Source organism: Eurypyga helias, unplaced genomic scaffold (assembly GCF_000690775.1).
Source record: "Eurypyga helias isolate BGI_N326 unplaced genomic scaffold, ASM69077v1 scaffold2366, whole genome shotgun sequence".
NCBI lineage: Eukaryota > Metazoa > Chordata > Aves > Eurypygiformes > Eurypygidae > Eurypyga > Eurypyga helias.
Window position 1 is genome coordinate 11,308 of NW_010257018.1, and position 25,350 is coordinate 36,657.

A 25,350-nucleotide genomic window follows, 5' to 3' on the forward strand; every position below is an offset into this window, starting at 1 on the left:
AATACCTGGTATTCACTGAGTGTGTGTATGTAATAGTAAGTCACTATTACATCACCAGTTGTACTTTCCTAGACAAATGCACCTGCATTATTTATTGATGCTCTGTGAATTTTTAGAAAATGTAGAAATTTTAGAATTTATTATTGCATTATTACAATTTAGTGTTAATGAGGGTCACAGTTAACATAAAGGGAAACTTTGTTTCAGGATTCAGAGAGTTAAAAATAACTTCCATAAGTTCAAATGACAGTTAACTTTCTTAATGCCTGGTACTGTAAGTTTAGGAAACGTAGCCAGTCTCTGGTTTGCGGACAGGTAGTATAAGCAGTTATTAGATTAACTCTGTTCTGTTACCAACAAGGAGATGCAATAGAGACCATGCTAATTATAAAACCTTTGTTTGGAAATACAGTTGTAATGTTAAGATGAGAGAAACTCAGAACAGGGAGTGAATGTTGCATCATTTTGAAAACTGCACTAAAAACAGGGATCCCCAAATTACATTTTTCACTTTAATAATCTTGATTTTTCAAAAGTGTTCACTGATACCACACAACTGACTGATGCATCTGTCTGTATGTAGGCACCTGAGCCTAAAGCCAGGCAACACGTATGAAAACCCGAGATTGTGCATGTGTCCCAGAAGAAAAACTAGAGAGGGCAAATAGATTCATCAGAACATGCAAACAGCTGCATTTCAAAGGACAAGGTGTTCATGAATCCTTCAGAAAGCTTGTGAACGTCTTATGCTTGTATTCAGTTTTGGAAGGTTTTTGCTTGTTTAAGGGTTTTCATTCCTGTCTGCTACTGAGTTAAAATTTTGTCAGGCAGGTATAATGTGGATGGCACTGGGTGCTGTTATTTCCTTCTGAATGGCTGCGTGACGTGTACCGCTGGATCATCAGATTTAGAACACTGTGAAATGGAATTAGGGGATGTTGATGGAAAGGCAGGTGACGAATTCCTGGGTTTTGTTCCAAACTCTATATTCTTCTCTGAACTTTAAATATTTTAAACGTTTTTGTTTAGTTGACTGCTTGCTTATTAAGCAAATGAATGACCTTGAAATTTCATAATTAGCCATCTATCTTTTGTCACGTGTTCTTTGCCTTTTGGCTTTTTCAGGAATGAATACAAGCAAGAGTGAGACAGTGAAAGAGCATCCATTAAAACCCTCCCGACGATCCATGCCATGCCTAGCCCAGAGCCAAACACATCCTCAGAGTCTGAGCAAGCATTCGTCATTTCTGCAGCCGAATCGTGTGCAGCCACAGCCCCGGCCTCAGCCTCTAAGTGCAGGGACATCCACAGCTACAGTGGATGTAGTGTCAGAACGAGGTAAGAGGGTTTTTTTCTTTCAGGAGCTTGTTCCAACAATGGGGATGGAAGGGATATATGGGAACATCATTTAAAGTCCTGTTGTGTCTTAGATAGAACTTTTTAGCATCTTTCATTAAATTATAGGGGCGTCTGGTAGGCTTTGATTTTTCTAGATGTCTGAGATTGGTTGGAGAGATGTTTTTGCACAAAACAGCTGGAAGAACCACGATACCAGGTTCTTGAGTGAATCTCTATGATGTTTGAAGTGAGACTTAAACTAATTTTTATTATATTTTTCTGGATTACAAGATTATTTCCTTCTCACTGGAAGCAAGAGAAAGAAGTGCTCCTGTATGCTGGGGAAGACCATAAAGGTTTCTGTAGTCTGTTCCAGGAGAGAGAAAAGATAAATATTAAGCTTTTGGCAAGAAATGTCTTTAAGTATGTGATGCATTCATTTGGGAATAGCAGGATCAGGGAAGAGTGGTATGGAGAGAGTGAGAGAAAACAGAGAAAATGCCTGTGAATTTTAGCTTGTGTTGGGAAAGGGAACTAGTTTTATTTTGGGATTTCTGTTTTAACAGATAAACGTGCCTTAACAGAGCACCCAGTCCAGTTGGAGAGACCAATCACCATGTGTGTCACCTCTTGCCAGCTATTGCCATACACTCTTGCTGACTGTGTGTGAACCTTTATAGAATGAATGTAGTAGCCTCTGCTGCTAAATTTCGCTAAGTCCTTCCTTAATGTTGATAGACACTAATTATTATTCTAGTAAGTTATTTCACCAAGTTAAACTTCTCTCAGGAATAGAGTGAAAGTCTTCACTAAAGTGTTCTTGTTCTTTTTTCCACCAATGGAAAGTGCTCTTAAAATTTCATCTTTAGGATTTTCATTTGAGTCACTGATAGCTTTAAAATGTGTACCCTTTACTATCAAAATACATGTGAATGCTGATATGAATATTGCATTTATTCTAGCTAAAGTGATGGAGACTTTGGAAAACAACTTGCTCAAGCTGTCTAATACAGAATACAATGATCCATTTTTAGGTAAGTCTATGTCTGAACTGAAATTATAGTAGATTAATGATTCTTCAATTACATTTCCAGTATTTAAGTGTGGAAAGGCCATACTTACCCTAAACTTCCAGTTTTTTTGAAAGCAGAGGCTAAATGCAATTAAAGAAATATGTGCAATTTTAAATTTCCTGATACTTTCTCACCTTTTAGACTAACAGTAAGTAGTGACTTAAAGACAGAGAAGCATTTTTTCATACATTCAGTATAACCTTTTCCCATAACAATCCTTCATAACAAAATCACTTGGAAGCATGCATTTGAGATTTCTTTGAAATAGTTATTATTCAGTTGTTATTATTATTCCTGTATAGTCATATTGTACAGTATTGTCACGGCTGCAGTTGTTACGTTGTTGTTTTTGCTTTAGATATTCACGTATAAGAAATGTTCCAATCTGGCAAAAAAATGAGTAATGCAGAAAAATAGTTATCATTTCAGCATATTTGTACCTGCATTAATGCCATCCCGATGATTTAATTAAGTGAGAGATAGTAGGAAGGGAGTTATTAGAATAATCCTATCCCTCCAACTGCAAAGTGAGTGTGTATATGCACACAGGAATAGTAATTTGTAAGTTCCAAAATTAATTAATTTTGAAATTCCCTCACCATGTATTACCCACATCAAGAACACAGATTTTGCTGCACCTTGCAAAACTGCTGTGAAAGACCTTTTTGCTCACAGTCACTGCAGCATCGAACTAGAAATGCTGTCTTCCTGTCCCTCCAACTGCAAAGTGAGTGTGTATATGCACACAGGAATAGTAATTTGTAAGTTCCAAAATTAATTAATTTTGAAATTCCCTCACCATGTATTACCCACATCAAGAACACAGATTTTGCTGCACCTTGCAAAACTGCTGTGAAAGACCTTTTTGCTCACAGTCACTGCAGCATCGAACTAGAAATGCTGTCTTCCTGCAAGCTGTTTCTGCTCACCTCTCACATGTTTCGCATTGATTTTTCTTGATGCCCCAAATATATGATAGATAAGAGGCTCTTCAAGGTCTTCTAAAGAGGTAGCTACTGGAAAAGTTAGTGAAATTGATACTTCCTCCAAAACAAACTCAAAATGTTCCAAAATCATGACATGGACCACAAGTTTGGCATGAAGATTCTATAGGAAAGTCAAATGTCCCAGTAATTTTCCAGTGGAAGCTACTGCACTTTCTTCATGTAATTGGTTTCATTGGGTAGGCAAGTATGGGTACCAGAAGATTTCACTGTTAAAGTTTGCTTTGGGTTTTTTGATATATCTTGTTCTGGTTTTCACTAATTGCTTAGCCATATATGTGTTGATATCGTTGCATATGTATGTATGGCAGCAGTAATTCTTCTCATGGAAAGTGATGGACTGTTTTTCATTCACATGACCTAGTTTTAACCTGAAAAGAAGCATGAAGGGCTCAGTGACTGAGGAAAAGATAGATTGCGTCTCATCAACTCAAATTTGTATTAAACTTTGGTATGGCTGCTTCTCCTGACTACAGCTCAGCTCTTTGAAGAGACAGAAAAAATATTGAAATGGTAGCCCTTTGCTAACTCTACTCATTAATTTGCCTGTGTTAATTGAGTCAATCCCAAATTAGATGACTGAAATCAGTCAAGTTATTCTGTATTTACAGAAGTGTAATTAGTTGGGATGTTGAGCTACAAGCAAGAAAGAAAAGAGTATTTATAAATAAATCACAGAAGTGGTTAGTAAGAATTGCCCTAGATAAAAATGGACATTATCAGTTAGGTTCACAAAGGCAAATCAGGGACAGTTAAAGGTGCATTTAAAAAAAAAGAAATGGCTTTTCTGTAAACTTTCAAAATACAGTTTGTTTGCTAAACGTATTTATGTGGGTAAAAATTTGTCTCCAAGACTAAAACTTTCCTTTCTATCCTGAATCTGTGTGTTAAAAAACCCCAAAGGGAATATTGCTGCTTGAACGTTGATCACCAGATAGGTGAGAATGATGCAGCACTGCTACATGTTATAGTCAGTCGTCCTGCCCTCTGATGGAATTTGCAATATAGGCTGATTAATGGGTATCACCTTCTTAGTGAACCTTTTCAACCGCTCTCCTGAGAACATAAAAGAATATGGAATTAAGTGAATGTGGTGAATTTTTAATTAGGCAGCATCATGGAAGTATACAGAAAATAGGCCAAATGGCTTTCTCCTCTTACAGGATTGTGTCTGTAGACAAACATCATCTTGTGAGAAGGGGGTTATAGGCATCAGATAAAATACTTCAATGGACAGGTTCTTTGGTTTCAGTTTATTGAGACCCTAAATCTCTTGGACTTGTTTAGTGACGTCAGTGGATTTATAAAGTAAGGTAATGTATATAAATAATGTTATGAAGAAGGTAATGTATTACACCTTTGTGACTGCAAACACAGACAAGCGAAATCAAGGGCATTGTGGATTCTTTTTCCTCTGTTAGTTTTAGGTGGTAAATAGTGGGTTTAGTTTGAGGCATCGGTAAATTCAAGCAAAATAATAGACATTGAGCTTCTGCAACATGTAGTATGAACTGTGAGGTTTCAGATGTGCTGGAATGCTCAGTGCTTAGCCAAAGCTTCGTGGAAATTCCCATCCAGTGAAGGCTGTGATCAGGACCTTTAAATCTTACCTAGGTAGAAAGCACCTATTTTTTGGATCTGGACATTAAGTAAAACATCACTTAATTACTTATATTAAAACCTTCTATTTCTCAAAGCGTGGTTGTAGATTTTGGTGTTCAGTACAGAACAAAATTACATTATTGCTTCCACTTCCTTGAAAAAGCATTTTCTTGTCATACATGTTTGTGTTAAAGAAGAGTATAAAGTTCTGGTTCAAGTGACCTTTGTCACTTCTTGTGACTGAGTTCACAAAAGGTAAAATTAACATCAGTTCCCAGTTCACTGAAGAACTTCAGTCCTTCCAGCTACACTGCAGCTTCTTTTAAGATTTTTACGCATCAAATGAGTGAAATATTCCTGCTTTTTGACTCTTCTGAAAATGCCATTTTACCTAAAAGCTTCTCCAAGAGACCAATATGACTGCTAACTAATATAACGTATTTAGTGGAATAACTAATTACAGTGGATTTATTGTTGATAACAAGGCTCATTTGCTTCTGTCAACTCAGCTGCAAGCAGCTAGTCAAGTCCTACCACCACACACACACACGGGGGAATTTTTTGAATAAGCTCTTTATGAGAACGTTCCGATTTTTCAAGTCGTCTTCAGGATTATTTACATAAGGTTAAAAGAAGGTAGGATTTCTTGCCGTGGGGGAGACCACCACAGGGTAGCTGGCGCCCTGCTGCTGACACTCAGTGTGTGTTTGGAAAGTGGAAAACTGAGGTTCCACTTACTGGGTTCAACAGGCAAGACCAACTTTGTAACATTACATACACACTGTCTTCAGGTAATACTTGACAATTTTCCTGAAAGATTCCTGAAGTTTCTGTTCTAAGACTTCAGGGCAACTTTTACAGAAGCAGTAGAACTATTTACTGCCTATGTAATTTTTGATGCCAGACACAGGAGACATGGTTGTGTAAGAGGACAGTGACAATCAGGCTAAGTCTCACTGTGTATTTTAGGTAAGAAGAAAGGTATACCTGTGATACAGGACTTAGCACTGGACTACTCCCTCATTTTGGTATGGTAGTTACAAATACCTGAAAGGCATAGATTTAGCAAAACAGGAAAAAATTTTTTCATACCTTTTTACAATCGAGTGTGACTGTCTTATAAGAAGTAAATAGAAGAAAAAATGAAAATATGTGTTTTATTTGTAGATACCTGTAAATTAGTGTTACCCAAGAACCTGGAAATTAAAGTCTGAACTCATTGCTGTAACAATATAATTCCAGTGTCATCCATTTTTAATAGGTTTGAAAGTCACACCAATGACACTCAGACATTTGACAATCATTCTCTCTAAGGGAATTCATCATTATACTTTTTTTTTTAAAGTCTTCTGTCTGTGGATACTTGCTTAAAAAAATGTAGTGTATATTTATATTCCATTCTGGTTTTACTGTGCTTTTGTTTTTCTTCTGAAAGACATACTCAGTAATCACTTTGATTGTGCCAGCTGGGTTCTAATGACATAGCTGTAACTTCGGTTACTGAATTTTTGTCTTCACTGCAGCTACCACCAATAATAGCTTATGGCCCTAGCTGGAGATGGAAAGTGGGGAATAGTTATTTCCTGGTAGCTACATAGTAACTACATACAGAAAATCACATTAATAAAAATTTGTATTATTCTAAAACGTTTTCTTTTTTTTAAGTTTCAGAAATATAACAAGGTTGCAGCCACATTAAGGTTACCTAATGAGTTAGCTAATCCAGGAGCTGCTCCACTGTTGTGGGGGTATGTCTCTGTGCACATGCATCTATAAAGAAACAGTAATTGGTAAAAGTTTTAAAATAACACTTTTCTTTTTCCTTAAGGGCCATCATATGCAAAAGGAAATGAACCTCATCTTTGAACGATCACAAATTTTGCTGTCCATCTCTTCTAAAAAATACCAGAATGTAAACAATTTTGATGAAGGTTATTTGCACTAGAATTTTATCTCCATGAACAGATGAAGATCATCTTCACTAATCTCTGCTAAAATTATAGGAGGCGGTTACATACTTTTTTAGAGTTTTGAATGTGCTTTCAAAAGCAGTTGAGTGAGTTTAGGAGAATGTAGCAGTTCTCTTGCTGAACTGAAAGTGAACTACTCTTGAGTCAAGCTGAAGGGAATTTACTTGATTTGCAGGAGAAAATTTTAATTTATTTCAGGAATAACTCCCATTTTCTAAGAAAAATAACTTTTTTCTTGCCATAACTGAGATAAATGCTCCCTTCTAATGCATGGTGCAGGTGAAAAAGAGCTGTAAGATGCAAAGGCTCACAAACCCACTAAATAATATTCCACTGAATGGCCTGATCTTTTCTCAAATTGTCCATAGGGTTTAGCAAAAAGAATAGGACTGTGGCATTATCTGGACTGATAGGTGACATGGTTTTCCATTTGCTATGTCCCTCCCTGTTGTTAAAATTGCTATCATTGGTGTTGCCAGGTTTGACTTCCTTTTTTAATGTTCCCTTTCAAACACTGCCTATCAGATTTACAAAAGGGATTTCTTAATACAATACACATTAATGCCTTTAAAATTCCTGTTTATCACACATGTAGATAAGGCATCAAGATTTTCAATAGTTAGGCCATATTGGAAATCCAATTAGACTAGGAGAAGGACTTGTGAATCTGATATTCTGCTTGTTAATTTAAAAATCCAGTTTGCTTGTTCTAACACAAGCAAGCATGTCAGTAGCTTTCTGCAGATCCTACCACCAGAAATGATAGAGGATCATCAGAGTATCTGCCCTCCACTGTTAAGCTGAAATATTTAATTCCAAATAAGATGTAGAAAGTGAGTGATGGATAATATAATCAATGCAAATTCAGATTTGTGTTGATTCAGATTTTTAGATATGATTCAGGATTTAGCTATAATTAGTATTAATTTTAAGTTATTTGCCAAATAAAACCAACACTCAGTAGCAAATAAAATTACATTACTTAATTTTTTTTTTCAGTGTTTTTTTTTTCTGAATTAGGTTCATTATGGGGGTTAATTATGAGTTAAGTATGCATAGTAACTTATCTTCCTTGGCACAACAGGAAATCCTTCCTAGATAGGAACTTTATCATGAGTGATGTAGTTCATAATTTTGTCATAACCGTTACTCCGTGTTTTGAATGTATCCTGAACCAAATTACTACAAAGCTTATGCATAAAATCCCTTATTTATGCACCATGCTGCATTGTAGTGGACTGAGAAATGAAGACCTGAACCAAAACATGCAAAGTCTCTAACACAGTATTATTAACAACTGCATGATAAAAACCTTTTTGTGCTCATTTACAGAAGTGCTTGTAAGTGGGTGTTGGTTAAGTGATGTTATGATAGACTGACATGGACAGAATAACCTGTGCAATACATACCGTGGTGATGTGAAAGGAGGGCCTGGAAGGTCACGGAGGATGTGATTCAAGAAGACTGGGTTCAGTTTCTGCTTCAGCAGCAACGTGATGTTTCCACTGTGACTTTTAGAATAATTTTTTGAGAAGCTTGTGGTCCTTAGGCAATGCCTGCCTGGGTAAGGGCCGTCATATCTGTTCTGACTGTGTTGTAACATGACCGAAAAGCTGTACGAGGACAGTTTTTCCCGATACCTGGTGTTGAGGGGATTGTTCAGCTCCCATACTAGAGCTGGGTCATGCCTGGAGAGCTGGCAGAATGGGTGAAGAAGCTGTGTGATCCGTTAGGAGCACAGTGCTCACTGCTGTGTGATCCGTTAGGAGCACAGTGCTCACTGAAATATAAGGATTAGTCTTTGGAAGGCTTAATATTGAGTTCAAAATATCAAAGTGCTTTAGGCATTTAATCTGCCTGTTCCAATTCTGTACACCATCTTACCTTCCCCAAACAGCAGTAATACCTGCCTGACTCCCTTTTTAAAGATGAGAGATATTCTGTGTAACAGTTACCACTGTCTGACAGCTCATGAGAAATTGTGGGTTAAGAAAAGCCTTTACTTGTCTGTTACGGTCATGCTTGACATATAAATACACATGCATAGGTAGCGGAAAAACCTTCTATGTTATGTATACAATACAGTATTCCAGGTACACAGCAGAATAAAATAAGAAAACCTAAATCCATCACACTACCACTTATCCAGGTGTCTCGTGATACCCTTATCTGGGTTATTTGTTGTTTCTAGAACTAAAATTAGGACAAAAGAGGATTAATTTATTGACCAATAATCTCGTTTTTACGAAAGCTTTACAGGGCCTATCCCTAAATGTGTAAAGGCTCAAAGGATTGAGCCAAGAGTCATCCTATCAAAGTTTGTGAAACCAAAACTATCTGGGAATAATTTTTATATAAATTTTCCTTTCCATAATTACGGCATATTTCAATTAAAAACATTTGCTGTCCTACGCTACAGTTGTCTAAAATATGTTAGTGCATGGCATGTTAGAGAGAAATCAGGACAAGTGCTTTTTATCCTCTAACTGTCATAAAATTAAAATGCAGTCTTGGCCCTTCCGGAAGGTGTGATAGAAAGAAAGGTAACCATGCAGTTAAGAAGACCCAAAAATGAAGATGCAAAGTGTGGACCTAGAAATCAATTTCTGAACTAAATGCTTCTGCATTATTAGGTAAAAGACTCCCAGAATTGAAAGTCTCTCCAACATTTCATCCTATAAGTGCACTTAGAGCAAATTCTACCAGGATCTCAAAAACAAAAAAGAGAGGGGTTAAGAATGAAGGCAGATGTGCTTTACATGTCCTTGTCGCTTTGCAGACATGGACATGAGTATACACACGTCCCATCCTCACATTTGCAATTATCCCACTGCAGCAGACTTTTTGCTTTTTTGCACCAGTCATGAGGTTCCCCCCACACCTTTTTGTTTGTTTTTTCTTCTTTGTATCTCTTAAGGTTTTGCAGCATTTCCAAGTTTTTCAGAGAACTGCCATTTACTTTACCTTTAAAGTAGGAGAGCTACTTTTAGCCAAGAGACACTAACAGGACAAAAATTATTTTATGGGTTTGGGGTTTTTTTATTTCATCCTTCAGTAAAGAAGAAATGGAAAAATGTTTCGTAACTCTGCCAAGTTTGCCAGATTTTTACGTTGACTAAACAGTTTTTATGCATTTCTGGAATTTACTGTTCCCTCTAGCACCTTACTGAAGTGTAAGTCTAGATTATCTGCAAGCTAATGCACTGTATCTGCTAAACTGATATATTTCAACATATAAATATTGCTCATTGGCCATTATAGAGCAGTATTTTACTGATTAGACCTACACAGCTGTGAAGCTTATCAACATTGTTTAGCTCCGAAAAGAGGAAAAATTTTTTAAAAAGAAAAAACTAATCCATAATTGCGAGTACTTGGAATTCCACTGCCATATATGAGTGTGACACTCCTGGTTTTGTTAATTGCTGTGAAAGCCTGAGCTTTTAGACCGATATGAACAGGATGTGGACTTTTTTTTTTTCCCCCTACTCTAGCTTTTTGCCTACATCCTCCCTCTCCCAGAGTCAAACAGGTTGGTTGTGGTGGTTGCATTAGAGCCCATCCAAGACCTACAAGAGCAGGGAGAGCTGGCAGTTCATCTCGACAGTAACAACCAAAAGAGTTGTTGTAGGCCAGGGAAAAGCATGATGGGAAATAAAAAAATGAAGTAAACAGTAGCTTTCTCACAGTGCAGAGGGAAAGAATTTCTCATGACATTTTGTGGAGCTGCAGTCAAGTAAATGCTCAGTGTTTGAACTTAAAGATGGGTACTTCTAAAGCAAGTCAAATAGAAGGACTGTTAGTCCATATCAGTGCTTTTGGGGTGTGTTACATTAAAAACATCCTTGGGCAGTACAACTCCAGCCGTGATGTTGGTTTGGCTTGTGGCAATCACAAATGGCAGATAAAATGCAAACGCAAATAGTAGAGATTGTGATGGAAAGGATGACAGAAAATTATGTTACTTTATAGACAAACATTATTTAAAAATGTCATGGAGGTTTAGAAACTGCAGTTTCTGGAGAAAGGCTTAAGGAGTTAAATCACTGTGTATCGTAGTACACACTGGTGGCACTAGGAATGATCAAGCTCAAGTTAATTTAGCTCATGTAAGTTTATCTTTAAGGGAACGTAATTTTGGCTCAGTGAGTGGGAAAACTACTGAAGAAAGACTTTCTCTTTTAATAAAAGTGGCGGATAACTTACTACAGAAAAAGAACTTGGCAGTGGACAAATACAAAAACATAGTCAGTTGATGCTATTAGTGGCAAAATTTCATTTCTGTCATCTCTCAAGATCTTTTCTAAACCCAACCTATTCATTGTCTATTCTTTAAAACATTTGAAACTGATCAAAAGAAATTCGCAAAAAATGCAGTTTAAGAAACAAAATGAGCCTCTTAATACCCGTGTATTCCAGTCATTCTTTCTAACCGGTTCTGATATAGAAATCTGATGGAATCCATTGAACTTGTTCTTTGAGTATAATTCTTTATATTAAAGGTGTTGGTTTAATATATGCTGCAGAAGAAGTACATATACTTAAACTACATTACACAGATTAACTTGTATATTAGGTTAAAACATTGTTTAAAATAAATTAAGTGTTGAAGTTCATTGCTCTGACATTGAAGACCGGTTATTTCATACATTAAGAAATCCCTTCACAGATTTGCTGAGGTTAATATCAGTATCAGAAATTACCAAGGGTTCATTTTGTGTAATCATTATGTAAGCAGCTAAATTGCAGAAAAAACCCCAGCGCTTGGTAAATCTTCCAGTTTAATATTCCATCTCAGGGATGTCTAGGCTACATGAGATAATTGTGGTTATTTTTTTTTTCTGTACTACTTACTGTGGAGAATTTAACTGAACAACTTAATGAAAAATACTTTGTTGTTGCAGATGAGCTTTTATGAATAGAAAATTCAGGAAATTCAAGATTGTGGTTCCCACAGCAACCATGACTTGTTTCTTGGCTTCTATTTAGGGTTTAGAATTACTGGGCTAAATGCTGTTCCCAGTCCCCCTGACTTTTCCCATGTTGATGTGAAAGCTGAGATGAGAACTTGGCTCGGGATTTGTGGGTAACTGTTTTGTCTGAATATGTTTCTATTTCCAATTTGTCCAAGATATAATTGTGTGGGAATGATTATTCCATCTTTTTTATCTTTAAAGTATTTATTTCAAGATTAGTCATTAAAACTTTACATGGTCCAACATTGTACAGGCATTACCCATTATTTTACTCCTGCTGATATATATGGTAAGTATTGTCATGATTTTTTGATGGAGAACATGCAAGGAAATTAAATGTCTGGAAAAAAAGTCACCCTTCTGGTGGAGGATATAGGGTGACTCAGAGACTTAAGTCCTTCTAACTTGCCTGCAGTGATGATACAGGAGGAAATTTAATCTGTGAGAGTAGATCTTAGTAAGCTTTGAGGAAGGTCCTCAGTCACTCACAGCTTTCTTTACATACTCAACTAGGTTTTTATGAAAAGTTTGTTGAGCAATTATGCACAAATCCAGTGAAAAGGAAATACTTTCTTATACCACCATGAGGGACACCTCTTAAAATATGTTTTGAAGTGGTCACTGCAATACGCAGAGTTTCAAATACTACATCTTTGTTGGGCGGCGTGTGTGTAGGGGAATTGGGCATTTAAATTGCTTGTTTATATTTAAAACATGAGATGGTCCTCTGGTCTCCAGGATGCACCTGCCTTTTTGATAACACCTTTTGAGTCTTGACAGTTGTGAGTCAAGCACAAAAGCATTTGAATATTTGCTTTATGTTGCTTTGTGGATGTTTTTTTCAACTTCTGAGAAGAATGTTGTGGGCTTTTTTGATTTGAATGGTAATAGAAAAAAGTTTCTGTAGGCCTCCTACTAAAACCAGAAGTCACTTCCACTTTAAGACAAACACGAAAACAGTTCAATTAAAAAACTTTTGCAGGAAAGGTCAGAGTATACCTGATTGAAAACTGGGTACTTAAAAGGAATATTTGGCTGTGGCTGTAACAGTACTGCTAGTTTCTCCTCACTGTAACCTAAAATGAGCCTGCCTTTTTCTTATGTTTTTCCTTCAGACATAGGAAAGGACAAAGACACGTACACAGATGATTCAGAACATGGAAATTATGATGCTCGTACAGATCAGTCATTGCTTATTCAAAACAAGCTTACCAGACAGAAAACAGAGCCTCGGACTAAGTCATCATTGAAGGTAATGGACACAGAACTGTATTAAATCGTATCAATTCTCAGAATGTGCTTAATTATTTTTAAAAAGATAATTTTTAAGGGATAAGTTGCGGCTTAAATAAATAGTCATCTCCTTTGTTTAAGTGGCTCCCATATTATCATTTGACTTAAAGAATCAGTGAATGAGATTCTCAAGCAACCAAAATTATATAGTATCAGAGATTCTCATGATTCTTAGCAGCTCACCTATGTAGCCTTCTTTCAAAAAATTTATATTGCACAGAATTTAGGACTTAAGATTCCCATGTCAGCTAGGAGGCCTCAAGAAGTTGGGAGACTCTAGGAGAACTAAGTTTGTGTAGCAAATGATCCGTCTGGAGTGATCTAAAGTGTAGGATTCTACTTCTAAGCAAAATCCAAATGAAATCTATACGCATTGAATGAAAGATAAAATTCACTGATGTATAGGAGAGTGTAGGAGTGTTTTCAGGAACCTCAACTAAAGTACTGGGAAAGCCATCTTAGAGATAAAACTGACATGTTACCTTGCTTAGTAATTACCTAATCACAGTATTCATCACAATGCATTTTCTAGAGCAGTTCATCCACTATAATACCAAAGAATTATGACTGATTTTCAGTTCAAAACATGTATTTTTTTTGTACCCACTCTGGACTAAGAGACCCTTAATTCTCTTTTCTGTTAAGTATAATTGCTTGTAAATGTATGACAAACGACCTCAATTCAGACCTCGAGAAGTTCTGAATTATTTTCTTCTTCAGGCAGAAGAAGTAGTGTATTCTGCAGAACAGTTTTTACCATCAATGCTCTGATTTTTGGTATATAAAAGCATGAAAAACAGATTTTTTTAATCTGTTTCTGCAAGTCTAGCTGAATTAAGACACAAATAATAATGGATGTTCTTGTTTGATTTTGTTGGTAAAGTAGACAAAGCGTTTCATGTGAAATGTGGCCTAAAAGAAAAAAATAATGCAGAACGTGCAGACTTTAGACTATGTTATATAGAACTGAATATTTTTAATAACAGGTAAGGCCGCTACCAAAAATGTCTAGGAATAGATCATGTCTATCTAGTAACAGGCATTTCATTGTGCTAAAGCAAAATATTGTTTGTATTTTCATATAAAACATAAAATGACCACTAGCTTTCTTTTCTTGAAGCCCTGCCTTCAGGACTGATATAAAGTTTATAGGCAGCCAGGAAGCTAACTCTCTCTCAAAGTTTAAAGAGAAGCCTTTTATTTGTATTATGTTCAGACAAAAATGTACTTTTAATGTCTCAATCTTCATACGTTCTGACCTACTGAACAAAGTGCTTCAGAGTTTTAAAACAGTCTTCTGAAGCTACATCTGGCTTTTAGCCTTGACAACTCCTTTCATCACAGCAATTACTTTGGAAACTTCCTTCTGCTTTTATACTGTTTTTGCAACTGAGGCAACCAAGCAGGATTCTCCTCCTGTTTACTGTTTGCCTGCCTCCACAGGAAAAAGGCAGAGGGATTTAGGTTAGCCTTAGGAAAGAAGGCTACTATTTTGCCTTTGGATTATTGTACAAGAGTTTGTGGCAATTAGTGGAAGATGTCTGAGGGAAACTTCTTCCCAAAATTGGTATAAAATTAGCAAAAGAAGGCTTCTAATTAATTTTGAGACTGTTGAAAACACAGAAGACTGTCCTACAGCTTTGCAGCTGGTAAGTACTCTCATGTATTTGGAAAATAAACTGATTTATCATTATTTAAAAAGTCTCCTCAGTCTGACCAGAGAATGAAAAAGAGAAACACCACATTGGCAAATTGTACAAGGTTAAAAGCATATTCTTCTTCTCTGCTTGTTAATTACTCTAATTTAAGCTTGTTCTGGAAGGGTTGTTTTACACCTGAGAGATTCAGGGGTAAAATTGCTAAAACAGTTTTTTATGGTTAATGCTTGGTATTATTATCTGCCTCAATGATGAGCTACTTCAGTACTTCAGCAATAACGAACTTATCTTGCTGATGCACATTTTTTTCCAGAATCATGCAGTGTTTCAGATCACATATATGGTGCATCACTTTTCATAAATCTTATTTGAATTGCTGAAGTTTTAAAGCTTTAGAAACATCAGATAATTTTAATATAGCGTCTAGATGCCAACATTTACCTTGATGGTCGTCTACTTTTCTCATTTCCTTGGTTATGATTTATAACTCATAATCTCCTCTAGTGGAGGTTGGTATCAGCTCAGAATCCAAAGATTTCATAATGAAAAATTGTGAGTCATTCAGACCCATTAAGAAGCTGTCTTCATTATCCATCTCTTGACGTCTTTTCTTTACCAACTGCTGTTGAGATTGTGCAGAAAGTATGATGCGATGTATGTGATTCTGTCATGGTATCTCATGCAGAGGAATGATGCCAACAAGTGGATCCTGGGCAAAGTATGGGATGAGCAGTATCTGCCAGTGCAAGGGAAATGTAGGAAATGAGAAGTCCCTGATTGGAAAGACTGGAAAGTTGGTATTTGAAATATTCTAGTTTCACTAAGAAAGGAAAGCAAGCTATATAGAATTCATCACTTGAATGGGAGGCAACATTTGTCCAGGGAAGCAGCGCAGTCAGTAGCAGTGAATTCTTTTGTGTGCCAATTACTGTCACGTGTATAGAGGCAAGATAGAAATATTAGAGAAATTACACTTCTGTTTCTTTCTTTCACTACACTATTCTCTTTGATGGTTATTTTTTTAATCAAATGAATTTTTTATTTAAGTAGTGTGTTTTGCTATTTAGCAATGTAAATAAAGGATTTGTAGAACAATTTTCACATATTATCACTACGGGTTCAGAAATTATAAAGAAATTATTTTGTGGTATCCACTGATATCCACTATAATACTGCATGTTCAGACTAGCTTTGTGTTTGATAGTATCTGAAACAATTTCTCTTTTGGTCTCCAGAAATGTTACATAACTTCTACGGAATTTTAAAAAGGATCTTATATAAGCAATTGGCCAAAACACATGTAGAATTATGTCTGATCAGCTGGACATATGGCTGAAAATTTATTATAAGTTAAGCAAAACTCAGTGTGTTCAGTGTAGATTATTACAGCGATTACTGAAAGATAAATCTACGTGTGAAAACCTGAAATCCATTGTTTAGGTATTTTATTGGATTCTTTCAGGTTTTGAACATATCTGTTCCTCTCTCTCCTGCAAAACAAATAGTTTGCTTACAGAATTTCATATAGGTGGTTTTGAAAAATGGAATAAATTAAATGTAGTATCTGTAGAATGAAAATGTTTTTCAATCTTAGTATTTTATCTTCCACACTTTTGCAGGAATTATTTTCTGCTTTCATTTTTTCTTGTTTAAGTCCATGACTTTCAGAGCTGCACAGATTTGTACTCTATGTTCTAATCCTGGCAATTTATCACTAGTTTGACATACATTATTTCACCCATGATCCTGCTCCTGTGTTCAGTGGAAGTCAGGCGTGCATGCTGAAAGAGATGGTTGGGCAATAGAAATGGTTTAGTGTATAAACAAGAACAAGATGTTGTCAGCTGACAACAGTGTACTGAAAAGGAGAATAGCAAAGGGGGACTGATAGATAAGGAGTAGTCCACTAATGCAGTCTAATAACACAAAAGTAAATAAAGTTTAAAAGGAATCCTAACAGATAAAATCATTATCCCAGAATAGAATGACATGGTAAAGTGCAACAGAAGTTAACTTCATGTTTATGCTTCTAGTGCATGGCTCTCATCTGCTGTGAGGTTTCATTAAAATAAAAAACCCTTGCCTCCTAACATGTTCCATTGCTGCTTCCTCACACAGTAACACTGAACAGACTTCCTTTCAAAATTTTGCATAAGATCACCTAAATCTGCTCCTTTCCTGAAGCAAAATGTATTTTTTTTGTCTTATATACAAATGTATTTTTCATGCTGACTCTGCAAGTCTGTATAGAATGAAAATGGAAAAAATGTCCTCTGTGACAAAGCTAAAACAATTCTTTAGTTGTTCTCCTAAAAAGTTAAACTGCAGTTTTATTAGGAAGGTCAGACATTTCTGGAAGTCTCCCCCTCTGTTCAGAAAACAGCCAGGTTCTGCACAGGGCAGTGTAGTATACACAGAATGCATTAACATGGGTAATTACAGCAGTATGTCAACCAGGCTGCGTTGTCTCTGATGCCCAAGATAGTTTGGGTATCTTTGCGTATACAAACATGTCCCACATTTTCTTTCCTAGTTTATTAAGCTCATAGTTATTTGCAAAAAGGAAAAAAAAAAACCCAAATAAACAAAAAACTCCCCACTTAAAATCTGTCAATCAAACTTTCTGGAATTAAAATGTTGAAAGGCATTAAATAATTGCAAGAATGAATATAATAAATCTTTTTCTGTCTCATCCATTTCAAACACCTTCAAACACAAAATGATGGTTAGTAACTTTGTCGTGTTCTTAGAAAACTTCTCAAAAAGCACACTTTGGAGTATTCTGTGTAATTTAAGAAGTCTTTTATTTATATTATTAAGAATTTCTTTTATTTAAAACATCCTGTAACAAGGCAAGAATTAATTAGGAATCTTACTTTTGCTCATGGAAGTAAGTCCATTCTAGTCAATATCAGAAATGGCTTTATTTCTAGAAAATACTTAAAGGTAAGAGTTGAGTCATAAGCTCTGAACGTAGACACTAACCACTGAAATGATGGCATCCTCCGGTGTGACTGGTACTGGAGATGTTAATGCAGAGTTCATGGAACAGTACTGAGGAGAATTGGCAATCAAGATAAATGAGGTGGTTTTCATGAATCAGCCAGTAATTGCTCCACTTAATAACGTCCTATGAAGTTCAAAGAACAATGATAAATTATATTGGTAGAAAGTTCTGTTTTATGAGAAATTACCGTTCTACTTAGAGTTAGATTGGGAAAGCTATTCATGTAGATTTTGCGGTTTTAGATAGTTACCAAGCCCGTGAATATAACACATCAGACTTTACCTCTATCACAATTCCTGCCCTAGTTCCTGGAATTGTTTCCATGGCTACTTCTGTCTTATACATGGTTTAATAGTCTTGAACTCATCCCTTATCATCTCTAAAACATCTCTTAAAAATCAAGACACAAAATGTAGAGAAAACTGCTTTTCTTTGCCCCCCCTCTGCCAACCACCCTATTTTGCATTGTAAGCTTCATTCTCCCCCTCTTACTCCTCCCTTTCAAGCTGATTGCAAGTTACAAAGTGACTTTATATATTCTGGGACATTCTATGGAGTTGGGGCTCTAAGACTTCGTGCCAGTAAATTTTATGGGGGTGTTTACAGAAGTTTTACGTGTCAGCAGAAGGTCAGTGAACATGTTGTTGTTTCCGTGAGAAAGCAAATACGTTTCAGAATGTGTTTACTTGTCTTCCGTTCTTCCTCAAATGTTTTGGTTCTACAACTTCTCCCTACATCTTTGCCTGTAAAAACTGCTACTGCTGAGGTGGTGCTATTATGGAGCAGCGATGCTGGGACTCAGTGCTTCATTTCCAGTGCATCGCTTCCTACTGGTGGTTTCTTCCCTTCTCTCAGCATTTCCCTGGGAAAAAAACGCAAGACCTTTGAGTAAGACTGTCTTTAGCGTGCTCTCCTCTTTAGCAGCTTCACTATTGGTGAGAGTTTATCAATATGATTTTTCTTTAGCCCATTTAGCTGTCGTAGGGAGGAAATGAATTTTGTTCTGAACATCAGCACCTGAAAAGAAAAAGATTTTGAGGAGAGAAAGTTACTAAATGTGGGGTCGAAACTGTAAAAGAAGAGAGTCCTGAGGCCCAGCTGTGTGCATCCATCTATCTTTTGGATCGCAGCTACTAGTCTGTTGGTATATTTCCTTTCCCTTACGTAAGTTTACAAATCTAAATCCAAATTACACTACCCACAGAGAGGAAGGTTGAACTTCATCCTGTCTACTGTAAGGGCAAAATAAACATACCGAGCTGTGGGGACTTGATTCTTGCGTACTGTTGCCAGTTGCCAACGTGAGCGGATGCTCCTGTTGCTCATTACGGCTGAGCACTGATGTTCTCTATATGTTCATATCAATAGGAAACTTCCATACATCCTTTGTACTTGTCGTGGTTTAACTGCTTCAAGTCAGAAATCGAAACAGAGAGACTCTGCACTGCCTGAGCTGCACCCCACTGTGCAAGTTGTTTCTCCCCGTCTGGGTACCTTGGGTCAGAATAACCTGCTCTGGCTGAGTCCAGAGCGCTCTGTGCACGTTGCCAGACTAGCACTCGCCTTGTGCTTTTATTGATGTGTCGTTTATAACTATTGACTGTGAGACGAGTATGTGAAACTCTTTTTTAGATATAATCTAAAGCAACTTCCAAAGTCTGTCAGCAGTAAACTACTAACAGATGATGTTAAAATAAATAGTTGTAAGCCTCTATGTTTACATGTACATATGCACAAAATAATTACAAATCATCCTCATTTTCATTGCCATTGCTGGCAGATTTTAGGAAACTCTGGAGGAATTCATAGATATGAATATTGAAGGTATTGTTCCCTGCTCTTCATTTAGGATTTATATGTTAGATAACAGTAATGAAAATCTTATACACCAAACAAACAAATCAGACTGTTTCTTTCATGGCAGACTTGATTTACTGGATGTTTGATAGTAAGTTAGAATAGTTTAATTTATTAAAATAAACACATACAGAATCAAATAATGCAGCTTTTCCTAGGCTAAATTCACACGGAAGTACTTCTAAGGTTTTCCCTGAATAAAAATTTCCTTGTCATTATTCCAACCAGCATCAATAATGACATGCATTTAAGTAGGCATCAAGTTGATGAATCAAATAGGTTGAAGTAAATCTTCACAGGTTGGGATCTCAATTGTCTATGCTATTTCATTGTATGAAACATAATTATAAACATAATTTAAGAGTCCTCAAATGGCATTTTAATTCATCCTCTAGAATAATTAACACAACACAAACTTCTGAAGGCTATTACCAAAAATTGGTCAGTGGTCAGATTACTGATTGAAGTTAGGATGAGGAAGTGGAACACCACTGAAGGGTTGTTCCCTTTGTATTGTGAAGGTGAATGTTAAGAGAGGTTAGCTTTTTGCCTTGGTTTGAATGCTGTTGTGTGGTTGAACATTAAAATCTGACTTTAGTTTACAGAATAGTCAGTATTTTATATTATTATTATGATAAAAATACTAGAATATGCCATTGCAATACATAGCATATGTATAATAGCAACATATTAATATTTCTCCACATTAATACTTTATATTCATAGGTCATGTCTGATTGTAGATAATTGTGAAGTTTAGTAAGAAAGTGTGTTATAAGAGGAGGACTGTACATGTTTGGCCAAAGAATAGTGATTGCTTTAAAAAATAGTAATTTTTCATATATATAACGTACATTAGGGGTACATTTAATCTTAAGGGGATAATTGAGTCAAATAGTTTCAGTAGTTGAATTAAAGTATTTATAAGATCCTACATAGCTTAAGAAACCACATGTAGTTTACCTGAATTCAAAGGAAAGAAGAGCATGTGGCTCTCCCAAAAATGTACCATGGAAATCCTCATCAAAGGTTTTGAGGATTCTGAAATATTACATGGATTTGGGGGCAGCTGGACAAAAGTGTGGAAGAGGGTTTCCATGGAAAGTTACTAAACACATACAAAACTGAGCTGAAATTGGCTGAACACTGGGCTGGTAGTAGAGGAAAATAACCTGTGTTTCCTAGGACACGCTCACTCCTAAGAAGTTTTCTATGAGTTTTTGACCATTGCACAGTTTAAGTTGAAAATATTTGGGCAGGTCAGTTAGGATTTGATTATTGATTTCAAAAGCAGTAGGGTTTTGTCACTGGTATGCTTAGTGTAACAAAGTTTGATGAGGGTTTTATGTAGATCAGTTGCACGGAGCAGGTAAAGCTGCAACATGGAGAAGATGAGCTCGGGGGAGGGATAAAGAGAAAGAATTTTGGAGCAGTATCCCCACGTGAAACAGAGGACTGAGAACTGTAAATAAGAAGGAGAGAATATCCACAGCCCCGCCTGTCGCTCTCTGCACTTAGATACCTCATGGTCACTCCTGAGTCTAGGAATGGTGTAGCCTGTAAATCACACATCCACAAGCAAACAAATAGTCATTTAAAACGTATCTAAATGAATACACCTGTAGAGATTTTTGTCGCCTTTAAGAATTTGCTGTTATGTTAGGCTTGTTGAGGCTTCTCAGTGGTTGAGTGAAGGTAAAATGAATGGTTGCAACAGATAAGTTATATCCACGTTTGTTTTCAGTTAACCTCTGCATTTACATGGGTAGTACATATCATTCATGAATTAAAATTTGCAGTTGTACAAAGTGGGGAAAAAATACTGATGTATTATTTACAGTGTATTTTTCATTAATTTACAGTAAGTTTCAAAATTTGCTAGTGGTTTTGTTGTTAATAAAATAGACCAAGCGTGAAGCCTACTATGCCATGTCATTTGCTCTTATATGAATCTAAAATGTGTTTACTGTTTTGGAAGTGGTTCCAACTCACTCTTTCAGAATATTTGTTTCTGTGTATGGGGTGAAAAATTGGCAAAAGTTTAATCTACAGAGTAGAACAGTAGACTGAAATCAGTGGAGTTGAAATAGTTATAATTTCTGCGAATTGTGCTATTTAAATTAATTGGGGAGAGAAAGAGTCTGTAAAACAGCTGTTCCCACTTTGTAAAGAGGGCATTGCCTGTTAATTAGAATCTGAAAAGTAGTTTCTTGAAAAATCCCTCTGTGCTTGCTAAATCCAGGAAAATTCTTCTTGTACCAACTTTAAATAGAAATGTAAACTCTTCTTTTATAACTTTGCTAAATACCTACATTATACTTTTGTTTCACTATTTTTTGCTTGAGCAAAAGCTTCTTTTTCTGGGTTAAATTGATTATCTTGTTTTTTCTTGTGTAAACTGTAAACTTCAGTTCATTGATAGTATTTTGAATTTTACACCGTTTCAGACTTCAAAGCAGCATATCATGTTATTTGTTATAATAATCACAAGCTATGAATCAACCAAAAAATGATGACAAATAATAAAGGAAACCAAGGAACTGGAAGAGGTCTGTAGTGGCAAAGCCTTAGGTAGGATGTTACTTTGATACAAACCAATGTATTACGATTCTGCATTATGGACAAGTTTGCTGTTGAGTGAGGAAGCGCTTCCCGGCCTCAATACAAAAATAGATAAGATTTAAAGTTCTTTTATTTAAGGACTAGGTAAGAATAAGGTTAAAATGTAGAGTGTTCAAGCTGAACTATACAACAATACTCTAAAAGGAATTTATCAGATCAAACTTGCTTTTCATATATGTGTAAATGGAATGCTGGTCAGGTGAATACTGTTTTAGAAAGTCTGGAAGACTAAGGAGGTAGAGAGGATGAAGAGGATTAGAGAGAGAAAAACAGTCAATGGTCAGTCCTTTCTATACAAGTTTTTCAGGTGAAACAGAAAATCTTTAAAAGAACAGAGTAAGGGCATTGCACACAATATTTCATCTGATGTTTTTGTATTCCACTGTGTTGGGAGAAAGATGAAAGAAAGAATCAGAGATTTATTGGTCCAAAACAGCAGATGAATAATGAATGTGCTTTTGCCTGAATGCCCGTTGTACTAATAGACTGATTCACTGTTCTAGATGTAGATAGTGGCCAATATTCCTTAACTCCGATGTTTAAATGAAATTACTGTTCCCTGTTCTGCCTAGAGATTATGGAGCTACTTAAATCAAGTGAAAAAACCCACCTAAAGCAACAGCTACATTGTTTTACTGGCAGAGGTATTCCCACTAAGGTAGGGGGGAAGCATTGGTTGAGAATTGCACTAAGGTGAAACTAGCACAGTGCAAGTAGCATTCAAGTGAATCAGTCCTGAAATCGATGGCGTGTTGGCCGGGTTCACTGCACAGTTGTGGTAAGTGGCTTCAGCACCACACATCTCAGCCTGTGGCAGTACTCCTCTGACAGTGGTCTGAGGTGAACAGATGGCAGGTTTCTCCCTACTATCAGCGCAGCTCATTATTTATTGAACATTGCCTCCAAGAGTTCTATTTGGTGCAGATGAACCTGAGGGCATATTTGCATATCGTTGTTAATCTGAAAAAGAAAACATGTTTTTCCAAGAATGTAGTAAAGCAGATGTTTTAGAAATGTGGAAAGGCTAAAAATAGTAATGCAAAGAAAGGTGGAAATATCTTACAAAAGGGTGGTTTTAATTTGCATAATGTCTGTATCAGAACTGCGTGAACAGAAATTGCGTAAGGGAAGTTCCAGATCTCCCCTTTGGGGGAATTTTGACCAGGCTTTTTATATGTGATTTGGACTCCTTTGTGGGCCATGAAAATGTCTGCTTTTGTGAAATACTTGATCTGGAATTCTTTGTAGTTGGAGAGCAGGTTGACTGCTTATGTCTTGAACCTGGAAAAGTTTGGGTATTCAAAAACCTGCATATTCAAACTTGTACTTTCAAATCTTTCATCTGCTACCTCACCTTTTGACCTCTGCCTCTTCCATCTTCAGATCATTACATCTACTACATTTGTTTGGGTTTGTTTGGGTTGGGTTTTTTTTGTTTGTTTGTTTGGTGTGGGTTTTTTTTTGTTTTGTTTTTGGGGTTTTTTTTTAGAATTTTTTTTTGTGATCTGCATCACTCCAGACAGATTCTTAAATTCAGGTTAATCATGTCCTATAATGTATTAGTTACTTTAGCTCCTGTTTTTCTTTTTTTAGCTCTCCATTTTCTGTGTTTTGGCCTGTTTCTTCCCCCATCTTAAATTAGCATTTCTCCTCAGTTAGGCTAAGGACAGGTATTCAGAGGTTTCTGAATGCTGTATTAACACATCCGTTATTTTGTGATGGAAGAAGGGCAGCAGTGGCCTGGGTGTACAGGAGGAGACAGGCGTGGTGATGATGAAACCGTACTGATACACCAAAAGGCCCAGTGCCTGATCTCTCTGCTGCACCCTGTAGCCATGAGTTAGTTACACATCTCGCAGCAAGTTGCACGTGAAGAATTCTGAAGAAGAAAAATTCCCATTGGAAGAGGAAGGAAAAGGAGACTACCTTTTATGCTTAGAAATTAGGCCTTCTTCCAAGGTAGTAGAAGACTCGGGTTAGTTTTGGCTTAGCCTGGAGGGATCTGAATTCACCTCTCCTATGTTCCAAAGGCTGAAAGTGCTTCTGTGTCTGGATGCTTGAACGTGAAACAGAGTATGGAAGTGGCAGTGTAACACTACCCAAGTGGGACGAGTCGAGGTTTCTAACACCCATTTTGTGTTTACAGACTACTTAAGACCTAAGTAGGTGTGTACCTTGGATCACGTAACAGAATACTTTCATGGTTAGTTCTGACAAGTCTCATCTGGATAAGACAGACAGTTGATGCCATCACCAGCTGCTTAGGGAGAAAAATAAGCTTAATTGTACTTAAATTGAAGCTTAGTGTACTTAACTAACGTTCCCAGATGCGGGATGATGCTCTGCTCTGTAACACTAGGTGGTCTGAGAATGACTGTTACTTGGTGTTTGCTTTGGGAGGAAAAAAAGCAGAAAAAGTAGAAGAATCTTGTTAGGAAACTTTAGTTTTTGCAGATAGAGGGGATCTCAGGAGCACTAAATATGTAGAAAGATGGCAGTGTGGTATGTGGAAGTAAAAAGGTTTTCACGTAGAAACAAGCTGGTATATCCACCATGCTGCTGATACCACGCACTAACGCTTGGTACTATTTATCGAGAGTGTACAATGGGATATAAGTCTGAGTATGACAAATTTCATATCAAATAATCCAAACAGGATGAATATCTAAGACTAGCGTCCTGTTGGCTAACAGGTGCAGCATTCATTGACTTCTGGTCCCATAAATATAGGTGTAATGTGTCTTAAAGCTAACACACTTGTTCTGGCCAGTTTGTGTCAAAATGAGTAGTGCATTCTCCAGAAGATGATGATAGTTATTCAGTTTACCTTTTCAGATTTCAAAGTCTTCGTAGTCTGACACCAGTTGATATTGGCTGTTATCACCCTGGCTATTCTGGATCATGCAAAGTACAGAATGCAAAACTAGCTTTCAGCAGTGCCATGTAAAGC

General features: G+C 36.5%; 1 protein-coding gene across 1 annotated transcript in view; it reads left to right on the plus strand.

Annotated features, from left to right (window-relative positions):
- Positions 1-1,125: 1,125 nt before the first annotated feature.
- The window catches only part of LOC104511288 (anoctamin-3-like), a gene marked incomplete at its 5' end in the record, with an annotated part of 53,373 nt that continues 29,148 nt past the window's right edge, over positions 1,126-25,350 (plus strand). The window contains 4 exons of the mRNA XM_010153845.1: positions 1,126-1,338; positions 2,301-2,372; positions 13,079-13,215; positions 22,354-22,356. Of these exons, the coding sequence (XP_010152147.1) occupies positions 1,126-1,338; positions 2,301-2,372; positions 13,079-13,215; positions 22,354-22,356 (425 nt within the window). The remainder of the gene's footprint in view (positions 1,339-2,300; positions 2,373-13,078; positions 13,216-22,353; positions 22,357-25,350) is intronic.